The 12,980-nt window shown below is 37.0% G+C and overlaps 1 protein-coding gene and 1 non-coding gene across 2 annotated transcripts; both read right to left on the bottom strand.

The window, feature by feature from the left end:
* Positions 1-4,458: 4,458 nt before the first annotated feature.
* On the bottom strand, positions 4,459-9,251 carry mrps6 (mitochondrial ribosomal protein S6). Its single transcript, XM_007247342.4, has 2 exons — positions 8,707-9,251; positions 4,459-4,560 (listed from the first exon to the last, which is right to left on the bottom strand). The coding sequence occupies exon 1, from the start codon at positions 9,065-9,067 to the stop codon at positions 8,711-8,713; it is 357 nt and encodes a 118-aa protein (XP_007247404.1). The 5' UTR covers positions 9,068-9,251; the 3' UTR covers positions 4,459-4,560; positions 8,707-8,710.
* Positions 9,252-10,895: 1,644 nt separating this feature from the next.
* trnak-cuu (transfer RNA lysine (anticodon CUU)) lies at positions 10,896-10,968 on the bottom strand. The gene has a single exon. It is a non-coding gene; the product is annotated as a tRNA-Lys (tRNA).
* Positions 10,969-12,980: the final 2,012 nt, after the last annotated feature.

Below are 12,980 nucleotides of genomic sequence, written 5' to 3'. Positions count from 1 at the left end.
ACAGGGTAGCACAACTCGTCAGAACACCGGTACCAAGTGGACCGAGTGATGTTCAATTTCACCTGAACAAAACAATTCAAGCGAGCTAAACATGTACTATATAACAACGCAACATGTATTTAACTATTCAGAACATGTACTCGTCAATCTCAGACAGCTTTACTTAATTTTCACAAGGTTTCTAAGCCAAATATGTGCAAATTTTTCTTAGTCCTGTTACCAAAACTCATGAGCAAGTGCACTAACTAATTTGATTTTCTCTCAAGAAAGTGTTTATGCAAAGCCATTTTTATCTTTTGAAGAAGACCCAAACCTAAACTTTATTAAATTTATTATGTAAATTATTAAAGAAATGGCTTAATGATGAAGCAAACAGAATTGGAAAAACGTGGCTTACATTAACTAATATTCACATTAATAAATCAATAAACCAGGGCACTCATTCCTGTTACTGGAACTCACTCCTGTTACTGGCACTTAGTCTTGTTACTAGCACTCATTTCAGGGAGGTACCTCCGGACCTGGACTTATATATAGTGACATTTACTCACCTCAACATAATTTTTGTAATCATTTAGGCCCCCGTGGGCAATGCTAAAATCACTATTACAAACTGTACAGCAGGCAAGACTTTCATTTTTCGCTTTTACCAGATATGGATATTCATTAGAGTAGTCACGGTGAAATGAGTTTTAATGGGATCCATGATGCACCTTCTCATCCCATCAGGGAGGGAAAAAAACACTGCCCACCCACACTAAAAACTGATTGACTTACAGACTCTTTGTAGAGAACAGGCCAATCAGAACCCCCTGTAATTTCATGGGGGAGAGAAATGGCCCTGATTTAGTGGAATATGCATACTTATAGTTAGGTCCAAATATTTTATCATCATTTTATCATTGGACAAATGATGTCAAAATCTATTTCATTGGCCCTTATAAATTCATCCTCACTTATTCCAGGTGTGGCATTTGCATTTGGAAGCTGTCGCTGTGAGCATACAACAAAAGAAGTTCTCAATGGAAGTGAAACAGACAATCATATATCTGAAAAAGCAGAAATCCATCAGAAAGATAGCAGAAATGTTAGTAGTGGTCAAATCAACAGTTCCTGGTACATTCTCAGGAATTAAGAGTGCAGTGGTGAGCTCAGGAACTCAAAAAAAGGCCTGGACGTCCACAGAAGTCAACAGTGGGGGATAATCACAGAATTATTCACCAAAAATTATTCAAACGTTCACCCGAGTGAAAAACACTCTGCAGGAAGTTGGTTTATAAATATCTCAGTCTATCATAAAGAGAAGTCTTCATAAGAGCAAGTACAGACGGTTTAACACAAGATTAATTTATTCACAGAAAGGGCAAATTAGACTTCACCAAAAAACATCCAAAGGACCAAGATCAGTTCTGAAACAGTGTTATTTGGACAGGTGATTCAACGTTGATTCAACGTTATGGTTTTATATGTTTTGTTTGTAATGAACTTTACTTACATTAAATATGTATATCTATTCTATTGTTATAGTCTGTACTTTGGTTTTACAGTGTAGAAGGGGGCATTTAAATAATAATTATTTATATTAATATTGTTATTTGTGTGAAGCACCTTTCTCCTAAAAGCACTGTGTAAAAGTGTACAGAATTTGAATATTAACCAATGCCTATTAGGCAATGCTAAATAAAGGTTGTTTAAAGGCTGTTTTTCCATCATCAAAGATGTAATGCAACAAAAATATAATGTTAAAAAAAGTATTTATATCCTTTATTACTCTTCCACATTTTTTTCTTATTATACCCACAAACCTAAATTAATTTTACTGGAATGTTATGTGATAGACCAACACAAAGTCTCAAACAACTGTGAAGTGGAAAGAAAACAGTTTTCAATCCTATTAATTAATAAAATTGTGAAGAGTGTGTAGGTACTGAAACGTGTAACAAGTTATTTTTGAGAATATTAGTGATCAAACAGCATCATTAAAACCAAGAAACATATAAAACAGGGCATGGAGAAGTATAAAGTATATCAAACTATGAATATTGTGCACAGCACAATATGGCACAAACATGGTCGTCCACCTAAACTGACAGCCAAGGCAAAGGAGAGCACTAAGCAGCCAAAAGGTTTATGAGCACTCTGAAAGAGCTGCAGAGATCCACTGCTCAGGTGGGAGAGTCTGTCCACAGGACAAATATTAGTCATGTACTCCACAATACTGGCAAGAAGACAAAATAATAAACACAGGGCAATCCTGGAGGAAAACCTGTTAAGGGTGGCAAAAGGCTTTCTACTTCAGAGCTACAGTGGAACAGTTTAGATCAAAGCGTATTTAGGTGTTTGAATGGCCCAGTCAAAGACATTTTACAAAGAAAATGGGCAAAACATTCAGCTTCTAGATGCGCAAAGCTGGTAGATGCATACCCCAAAAGACTTGCAGCCATATTTGCATGAAAAGGTGGTCCTACAAAGTATTAACTTAGTATGCATGCATGCCACACTGTCCAGATTTTTATTTATTAATTTTTTTTAAACCATGTGAAAAATATAGATTTTTTTCACTTCATAATTAATTGGTACTGTCTATGGCAAGTAAAAAAATAAAATCACCATAAATACAATTAAGTTTGTGGGTGTATCATAAAAATATGTGGAAAAGTTCAAGGGGTATAAATATTTTATATATTAAGGCAGTAAATAAACTTAAAAGTGGCTCACATACCCGTATTTAGTTATGTACTTATATGTATATCATCTCAATGGCGTAGATCATGTGCCATTATGTGAGCTACTGATATATCCTTATTAGAAAAAAAATTATTTACTCACTTTGAAGCTTTTTACCTGCAATCTTTTATTAAAATAATTATTTGAGTCAAAGGATCTCCTGATATTTGTTAATCCATATTATAATATTTCAAAGGTTTTAAGTGACAACAAATAAACTGGGTCTAAACAAACGCCACAGTGTTCCATAACATTTTTTTTTTGCTGTTTTGATGTTACACATTAATTGTAATAAAATGCAATAAAACCTGAGAGCAAAACTTAACAGCTGTTTCCAGCAATTTCCATACACTCATAACATGGCAATATTGGTCTTTTTATGATTTTCTGGACTGTTTTATTACTGAGTTATACCACATGTTTTAGTAACAAAATAATCTGGTGCACACCACCTATAGTGTTTTCTGAAATTCTCTGGGTCAAATTTGTTACCTACATGGTCAAAATATACATATCCCCATTAAAGATTATTAATTCAGTGGTACCAATTTCCAAAATCTCTTTAAAACATGCAAAAGCCAAGGTCTTGAAACATCCTGTTGGTGATTATGCTTCACTACAGCTAAGGTGACTATAAAGCAGACACATAGTAATGTGCTGGCTAGTATATAACTAACTGTAAATACTGAAAATTCATATATTAGTATGTCTGTTGACATATAGTTAGCTGTTTGAAACAGTTATGTTTAAATGTAACCTTGCCTCAGTGTAAAACATGAGTAACTTGCTGTTCTACTGTCATAATTGTGCCTTATCTACTTATGGCCCAAATACTTGACATGACCTCCAAAATAATGACTGTCCTCAGGCTGTATATGTATATGACTGAACTTGCTGAACTGAAGGTCAAACTTGAAGAAGCCAAATGGAAAGTACCAAAAACTAAGGCCAATTACAATTTTTTAAAGAACATTGAGAAACCTAATATCATATATTGTTCCTAAATTATATTTTTCTATTATGGTCCACCTATATTATTTGTTTAAGTACCACAGTAATAGGTCATTTTTGCATGACATCCTGACCAACATCCCCAAACCTCTATTTATCCAGTCATATTTTATTGGGCCTTTAGGACATTGCACTATATTGGCAAAAGTATCTGCTCACCTGTGTTGTTTTTGGTGATTTAAGGCTTGGATCCAGCTACTCGGCCATGAAAAACCTATTCCATGAAGTTCTCTATGCACTGTTCTTGAGCAAATCTAAAGGCCACTAGAAGTTTGGAGGGGTGAGTGAACACTTTTGGCAATATAGTATAAAAATACTATTTTACCAAAACTCTTTTTACCATGAAACCAACTGTTTTAAAGCTTAGAAAGCTCAGTTAGCAGATCTCGGGAGACCAAGTGTTCTTTAGTAGCGTTCCCAGTAACCAGAAAACCTTTGGAATAATGTGGAACACAAAATATTTATAGCAGGAACGTGCTCCTGTATAATCTATTCTGTTATTATAGAAAAGGTAGACTCTACCCATTATTAGTATGATGTTCCTAATCATGTTTTAGTGAGTGATAAAAATAATGTATTTAATGTAAGTTCGTTTTGTCATATAGTTTTGCCATATATTTGTCCTTCTGGATTACTACTTTAAAGTAAGAGACAGCAAAGCAGCTCACCAAGGCTATTCTATCCATCTGTAAAGCTAACACTGAAGAAACTGATACACAATTTAAAAAGAGGCAATTATTTATTTATAATAATATTCTTCACACTGACAATTAAACTGAAGTCCAGCAGGCGGGTTAGTCTTCGTCTTTCATCCTCGCAGTCCTGAGGGAAAGGAAAAAAAAGAAAGAAAATGAAGTGCACATTTCTACTTCCTCTTCCACAGATTCTCTTACCATAGCATACTCTCACTTCCTTAAAGTACTCAACCAAAAAACAGAATAGTAGTTTATAAAAAGCTGTGGTGTTCCGTCATCTACACACGAAAATCTCACTGTTATAGGCAAATTAATTAACAATGTAGAGCCTTAGATACACACAGTTATGACATTTTTAATACACACATTTTTTGTAAATTAATGGCCTTAAAGCACGAAATCTTCTAAGGGGAGGGGGTAACTTTTGCAAAAGCAGGATTTCAAATTTATACAGGTAACTTAAGCAAAAGTCAAGGACGGTTTAATGAAAAATAAATGTACCACAGTTCTTCTCATTCAGATCAAGCAAGAATTCCCCTTATGTAACAGATAATCCAACAAATTTATCTAGAAGAATCAGGTGTTGCTACTGCTTGACTGAAATGAATACCTGCAGCCACACCAGCACTTTTTGGATTAAAGTAGTTGTTAAAGTAGGGAGTCCTCCACAATGTGTAGAGAAATGGGGGGAGGGACATTGGTCTAAAGAGGTCTTCCCAAAAAACGTACTGCTCTGCAAATTTTTGTGACCCATTTTTTAAAAGCAGAACAGGGAGCACTGTTCATTTAAAATACAAGAACATGTATTCTTGTGCTTTGGGTCTAAACAGAGGGTTCTGCTAGTGCATCAGTGATGAATTTATTGTGAATACAGGGTATTTCTTTGTTTTCAAAGCCAAGTTACAAACAATGTATATTGTTTTTTTAGTGAAGAGAAAGAACACAGCCAGAAACTTTAATTTTGGCTTTAACTATGTGTTACTGAGTAGGCCTGTCATAATAACTAATCAATTTGGACAATCTATTGATAAAAAAATTGCAATAAACATTTTTGTATTAATTCAATAGCCATTGGACATTTAAAACCTATAAATACTTCAACTCAAATTCAATAAACCTACTTATTCATGGTAATGTTCTCTTCTCTCTAAGTAAACAAAGTGGGAAATATAAAGTTTAAAAAAAAACAAAACAAAAAAAGGATCAAGGTCATGTCCATACACAATACAATATGTATTGTAAATGTATAATTATCATCACAGGTCTATTCTTAATTACTGGAATGTAACTTTGTATGGTTTGGTAAGAACACAAGGACACAAACAAGGACCCACACATTAAAACAAGTCTTGGTCTACAGATGAGGAAGTCTGCATTTTTAGCTATTCTGTTCCATTTTATAGGACTACATGAGTTGTTTAGTTAGTTATGAATCTGATTTAAAGGCAGTAAATAAAGAGCAGCTCAAAAACATGCAGTGTGAGAGAGTCCCAAACAAAGAGATTCGAAGCTCCAGGTTTGGAAAAAGGGGGTGTGTACTTCAGTACCAAAATAAAATCCTTCCTTCTTTCATTTAAAATGTATCGACTTCTCAATTTTAGGAGTTCCTTAAAATGTGTATCAAGAATGTGCATTAAAAAAACAGTAGCACCCAGCCCCCTTAATATAATGTATATCATTTACTTTTCCCTTTAACTTCTACTTATGAACACGCTCCTTATATGCCTAATCAGGTATCTAAAACGGTGCAGAAACACACAAATGTGAGTGTTCCAGAAACCCCTGACTTAATCCTTGCACAACTTTAAACAGAGACTACAATCATGTGTAAGGACATCCTCCGTGCTCCACGGCATAATCACAATTTAAGTCAGTCATGATTCACTCAGTTTGAAATAAGGCTGCACAGCACCGACTTAGCTGATCTATTTCTAGCTGGTGGTTTATGCTTTTTAATTGTTCAGCAGATCCAGAATGCAGAACTGCTTGACCATCTGACCAATTATTTAAAGGATGAACCCTTTTTGCACATGACTTATTATGGCCTACTATGACTATTTGACACATACAGAAGGCATTTATCACATTAGGCATTTTTTAAACAAAGTAAAACATGGATAAACCACCAGAGGGCAGACACATTCTGGATTTATTTAGTTTTCTATAATAGATTACTGATTAAATTTCAGATAATATTATTGTTTAGATGTTACTTAATTCAGCATAATTATTATTATTAATACTCTTGTTTCACGAGGTCTCAAACATGTATGCATTGAATATGCTTGGCTTCTAAGGATTAATTGCAATAATTATTGAATTATTGTGTAATTAATTCATCTAAATTCGCTGTAGATTAAATATGAATGTTTTACTTTGTTTTCACTTATTCTCTGTCAGAAAACCAGCCTCGGAAACCTGACACTTTCTTCGAGTTACTTCAGAAATAAAATAGTGAGGTTAGGTTCTGAGGTTGAGTAATCATTCTGTGTTTGTATGTAGAAATTACACAGTTTGAAAAAGCTTTGATAAGGTGTCAATCAGTCTGACAAAAAAAAAAAAAAAAAAGAGACAAACTGGCCCATTTTCCTGCAATTCTCACTAGAATAAAAAGTGATCAAGTGATTCACTAGGAAATCCAGACTTAGCTATAAAATGGCGACAATCTTCCTCTAGATTAAGACATTTTATTAATGTCTTTATGTCCCTTAATGGGTGCTCTTCGGCCCTTCCAATAGAAAACACAGCCAGTGTGCAGTGCCTTTTATGCCTCCCCAAAGAGCCATTCCAAGTTATAGGGTTCTTCTACAGGTGAGAACATTAACAAGTTAATGCCAAAAGTATCTGCTCACTTATCCAAATTACTGAACTCAGGTTTCAATCACTTCCATGACCATAAGTGTATAAAACCAAGCACCTAGCCATGCAGATTGCTTCTCCAAACATTACTGAAAGAATGGGTCGCTTTTAACAGCTCAGTGAACTCCAGTGTGGTATGCCCGTAGTGATATTTCCTCACTACTAAATATTCAGCAGTCAACTTTCACTAATATTACAACAAGTGAAAGCACCTGGAAATTAAAGCAACTCTCCCAGTAAATTAAAATGACAGAGTAGGGTTAGCAAATGCTGAGGAGCATAGTGCACAGAGGTATCCAACTTTCTGCAGAGTCCACAACTATAGACCTTCATGTGGCCCTCAGACTAGATCTAGAACAGTAGAGTGTAGAGAGCATCATAGAATAGATTTCCAAAGCAAAGCGGCTGCATCCAAATCTTATATCCACTAAACGCACTGCAGATACTTTTGGCAATATGCTGTAGATGAAGTGCTGTAAAGGGTGTCCTTACATGGACGGGAATGAGAGGAGGTTTCCTAATGAAAGAAGCCCCTTCAGTGGAGAAAATAACCTGAATGTGGTGCATTATACTGTAGGTACCCTCACAACAGGATAAACTGTATTTGATCATTTAACACAAAGTAAATAAGTGTCAATGGTTAAGAGCACTCGAATTTTTTGCATCCATGTAAGTTTTCAGTTTTTATCCAGTATACTTCTAGAATGTTCAGAAACCAGAGAGGCCTAAATGGAGCCTGAACACTAACCGGACATCCTACTGCAGTTAGTTAGGAGGTAATACACCAAGCTTTCTTTTAAGTTTAAGGATAAGGATTTTTTTTATTGCACATTGTGCATTATAGCATTTTTTTAAAGCTAGTTAAGCCCAAGTTTTGCTGCTTTTCTTAATTTTAGTAGTTCCTTGAAAATACAGTATGAACTAGGAATGAAAACTTAAAAAAAGAATTAATAAATACATAGTATAGCCACAAACTAAAGGCCGGACATTCTCCTTTAGGATTTTATGTTTGACTTTAGAATTCATGGTTCTATCAATTACAGCAAGTTGTCTTAGGCCTAGAGCTTTAAAGGAGCCTTACACTCACAAAACGTCACACAACTACCGCCATGTTTGACTTTTAGCATGATCTTCATTTTCTGAAATGATGTGCTAGATGTAACAGGACACACACCTTCCAAATCTTGATCAATGTCATAATTGTAACATGATCAAATATTATTGACAATGACTTACAATAAGTAAGTTACAAAATACACAATCACATTTTCACACAGGGCCAGTCTGGTGTGGACTGCTTTAGCCTGTTAATAAATTAAATCATCCTTTAAAACTTTTAGTCCCCTTCCCTCTCAGTAAGACTACTGCTTTAAATTTAAAAGAGGAAATCTTTAGGACTGCTGCGTTTCCTCACGTGTTTATGTAGAAGAAGAGTGTGTGTGGGGGGCTGATAGACCGCAGCACTGCCCCGGAGAAACCACGGGGTCCTTCTTTAACACCGTGGGCCGGATAACGTCCACGTCTCTCTCCAGCTGGTTCAGTAAGTCCTTGACCAGGGTCGGGGGGGAGTGGAAGTCTATGAGGAAGTATCCTCCGTGTGAGTGTCGCTGGTCGTGTTTGGAGATCTTGTAGGGCAGCCTCCTCTCCCCCAGGTTCTCCAGCCCCCTCACCACGGCGCCCCTCTGCACCAGGGTCTCCACCGTGCGCCGCAGCGCCGCCGCCGTCTCCGGCCGCTGCATGGCCTTCAGGATGAGGGAGAGCTCGTACCGCGGCATCGCTCACACGAGAACTCCTCAACAGGCAGTCAATCATTCACCAGAACTCTCCACAGAGGACAGAAAACGGGGCTCCTCTAAGGGCAACAGGACGCAGCCATTACGGGTTAACGCGTGCTGAAGAAACGGGCACATTTCCCCGCCCACTTCCAAAAACCGCAGATTTACAAATCACCCAAAATCACCTTACACAGTCAGATCATGTTTATATAGATCGAAGCCTCTAGAAGAAATGGTTGAGCCAATCTAGAGCTGTGCTCAGTGTCCTGCGCCCCCTACTGTACTGGAGTGAAGCCGTTTATTCACATTGTTTAATCACATTTATTTTTTTGTCTTGTGTATGTGTAGAAATAATACAACATTACACAAAAAAACAATTACGTGACTGTCCAACATATTTCACCACTTATTATAAACAATTAAACAAGAAATCAATAAAATAAAATGAAAGAAATATAAAATAAGAATGACAAATATTTGGCAAATATTTCACATTATTTCAGAAATGTAGTATTATTTCTGCAACAAACAGGAGTTAAACATTCACGTTTAACAGGATGACCATATATTTGCAGACTGCAGCAGCTATGATTGGCTGGGCAGTATTAGGGTTAGCTGAAAGCGAGCGTTGTGATTTGCTCAGTTCATCAGTAGTCAACATCATATTAAAAGGTTCTCTCCATTCCTCCTCCTCCTCTCCTCAGTTCTCCCACTTTCTTGCAGGGTAGGAGAGGAGGAGTAGGAATAGAGGAAGGGGAGAGAGGAGTAGCAAATGTTTCTGGATGCAGCCTTAAAATCCTCCTCGGTGAGGCTTCCAGCAGAGGATACGTCACAGTATCCTACCCAAGATTTTGAAATGACATCACAAAGCACACATTTTTATTAAATTCATTATTTATTATTTATTTATTTATTTTATTGTGCATGTGTAGAAATAATGCAACTTTATTAAAAACACTTACATGACGGTATAACAGTCCACTAATTATGAACAAATTTTATAAAATGTTGCGATAAAATAAAATAACACAAGGCTTCCGCTTTTATTTGATTAGCAAATATTTCAGTACATGTTAAAAATGTTTTATTTTCTCTGCAATAAATATGAGTTTAAACTTTCACAATTAACACAATTAAAAGGATGGTCCTACACGACTGACTGTTTACAGCAGCTGTGAATGTCTGGGTAGTGGGACAGCTGAGCCCTTTCCTATATAATGTTGACTACTCATGAACTGAGCCAATTCAAAACACTCATTTCAGCTCACAATAATACTGTGACTTAAGTATAGGCTGAAGTTTTTTAAGCTCCACACTTAAGTGAAAGTAGTACGAATTCAAGATTTCAAAACTTCTGCAAAATTCTGCAAACATCTGACAGGCCGTGCAAACTGGTAAAAAACATACCCAAATAAAACATTCGGATAACAATAATAAATTGGTGGTTCTCTGAATTAACTATCTTTAATTTTTAACTATCTTCATTTTAAAATCATCATTTAATAAAAGTGTCTTGTGCATCAAATAAAAATGAAGGCCAATATTTTGCTGCTACTGTAACCATATGTTTGTCTACTGGACCTAAATATATATTTTTATTCAAGATACATAATTGCAATTTTTACATTTGCCACAAGCTTATTTTCAACCCTGTTGATTCCTGTTTTAAAAAATTATAAATGATAAGGTGAGAATAAAAGTAAATTTAATGTGTGCTTTAGGGTTTAGTCTTTGTTCAGTTTGTTTAGTCTGTGATGTATAAGAGCAGTGAGAGCACTGTGAGGAGAGTAATCACTGAGCGCCTCCTTGTGGGCTATATAAAAAGCATCGCCCAACGTGGGGCTCGAACCCACGACCCTGAGATTAAGAGTCTCATGCTCTACCGACTGAGCTAGCCGGGCTGTGAGCCTTACCGTTGTCTGACAAGCATCAAATAATGACCTGATTCACTGCTGCCCACATGATTATACTTACAAAGCAGTGTTGATAAAGAATTCTATCTGAGTAGACAAAAAAACTGAGCAGCGTTTTATACGTTTTAAACAGAGAATACCACCCAACATGTTAAAAAAAAGTATTTTGACCGGATCAGGGCAGGATTTATCGTTATATCTGGGCGGACTCGGTAAAACAGATCTGGGCCAGAGTCCAGATGCACACTTGTCAGTACAGGTGTTACAGTGAATTAATTTCACACCGAATTCTGTGACCGTCATAGAGGACGCTATTTCTCAGTTTCTGTTTGTTTTCATACAAATTGTTACATTTCAGCCAAAAAGAGCATTTAAGTCAACTCAAGTTTATTTTATTGTCAATACTGAATATGTACAGGGCATGCAGAGAATTAAAATTGTGTTAACTCTCCTTCCCAAAGTTACAGGAAAATAAACATAAAGCTTAGGGACATCTACTTTTAGCCATGGCTTTGCCCGAACAGTGATGGTCCTGAGCTCCGTTATGTAGGCAGAGACAGTTTCGGTGTACTCCTGAATAGTGGTGGTGTTGTGGGTGGCAGCCTCTCTGAACATATTGAAGTCCGTTGTGCTAAACAGTCTTAAAGTGCCTCTGAGGAACCCTCCGGCCACACTTGGTACCTACTTAAGAACTAGTTTGGTGATTTAACCAGTGGTCTATAAGCTGACCTTAGCATTATGGTGAGGTAATCAGAGGCTCCAAGGTGGGGGACTGGGAAGGCTTTGTATCGCTGAAATATTTGTCGTGAAAACCAGCATACATTTAAGCGACCGTATTGAGGCGTCCATATTCCTTCAAAAGATTGATTCTTGGCATAACCCAAAGATCTAGCCAACCAATTGATTGAGATTATGAAGATTATTTTGTGTAATGATGATGACTGGTTAATGAATCGATTTAGGTTCACAGACCAGCTTTGCGGAATCAAGCAATAGATGTCCACTTACAGGTAACCCTAGGAAAGCAGGTGAAGCAGCTTTTTAAATCTGAACTTTTTTAACCGGGTGGAGCTCGGCCTAGTTTGGCTTGTGGAGTTACATTATAACCTGCTGCAGACACGTTAGCTAAAACCACCAAACAACATATTGTTCCTTAAAACTTTTTTTGCGGTGCGTTCCGTTATCCCGCTCAGGATGAATATGGAATCCCATATTTAAATATTCATTAAGTGATTTGCATGGACCTTTTATGGGTAAATGTGGGCGTTACCGAGGCGGAATACGAGGCTGGGTCACCTGCGCACATTTAAACGCAGATTACCGAAATCGCGTACTAACACACTGATCAGTACAGCAGTACGCGAGGTCGGTAGTGTGTCCGAACGCGCAGTAACCGCGAAAAGTTCCCGGATGACGTACTGCACCGGGAGAGAAGTACGCGAGCCCAGCACACTGCACCTGCTTATATATCCCAGAATCCCGCCGGAGCCGCGAGGCGCAGAGGCCGTTACCGGCGGAGCGGCGCAGGAGAGCGATGTTTATGAGGTGAGAAAGTTCAGATATCTGAACTGTGCTGTTTGTTTGTGATGTCGGGCTGTAAATGAGAGATTTATGGGTAGTTTGGGTTAAAGTAGCGATCTTTAGGTATTATAGGGTTTATATTAACAGCTGTGTTAAGTTTAATAACTCCACTTAACTTCTTCTTTGACACAAGGCTAACGAGGGACAGTGAAGCGGTTTAGACACGAAAATAAAGTTTTTTTTTGTCTGCAGCTCCAAACACCAACCTTTACTGATGCACAACAGCCCTGTTTGTTGCTAATTGCTGATGCTAACGTTAGCTGAGGCAGGGCTAATTTGGTACCGATCAGTCTGTATAAAATCCTCTGCGGTAAAAAGGCTAGTCTATTTTTACCAGACAGAATGTTGTAAAGCACATTTATAAATAATAATAAAAACCTGTCCGATTTTCTGAATATTTAGTTTTATTAACTAACAAG

This window comes from Astyanax mexicanus, chromosome 7 (genome assembly GCF_023375975.1).
Source record: "Astyanax mexicanus isolate ESR-SI-001 chromosome 7, AstMex3_surface, whole genome shotgun sequence".
In the NCBI taxonomy this organism is placed as follows: domain Eukaryota; kingdom Metazoa; phylum Chordata; class Actinopteri; order Characiformes; family Acestrorhamphidae; genus Astyanax; species Astyanax mexicanus.
Note: the sequence above shows the minus strand (reverse complement) of the source record. Positions and strands in the feature narration are given on the sequence as shown.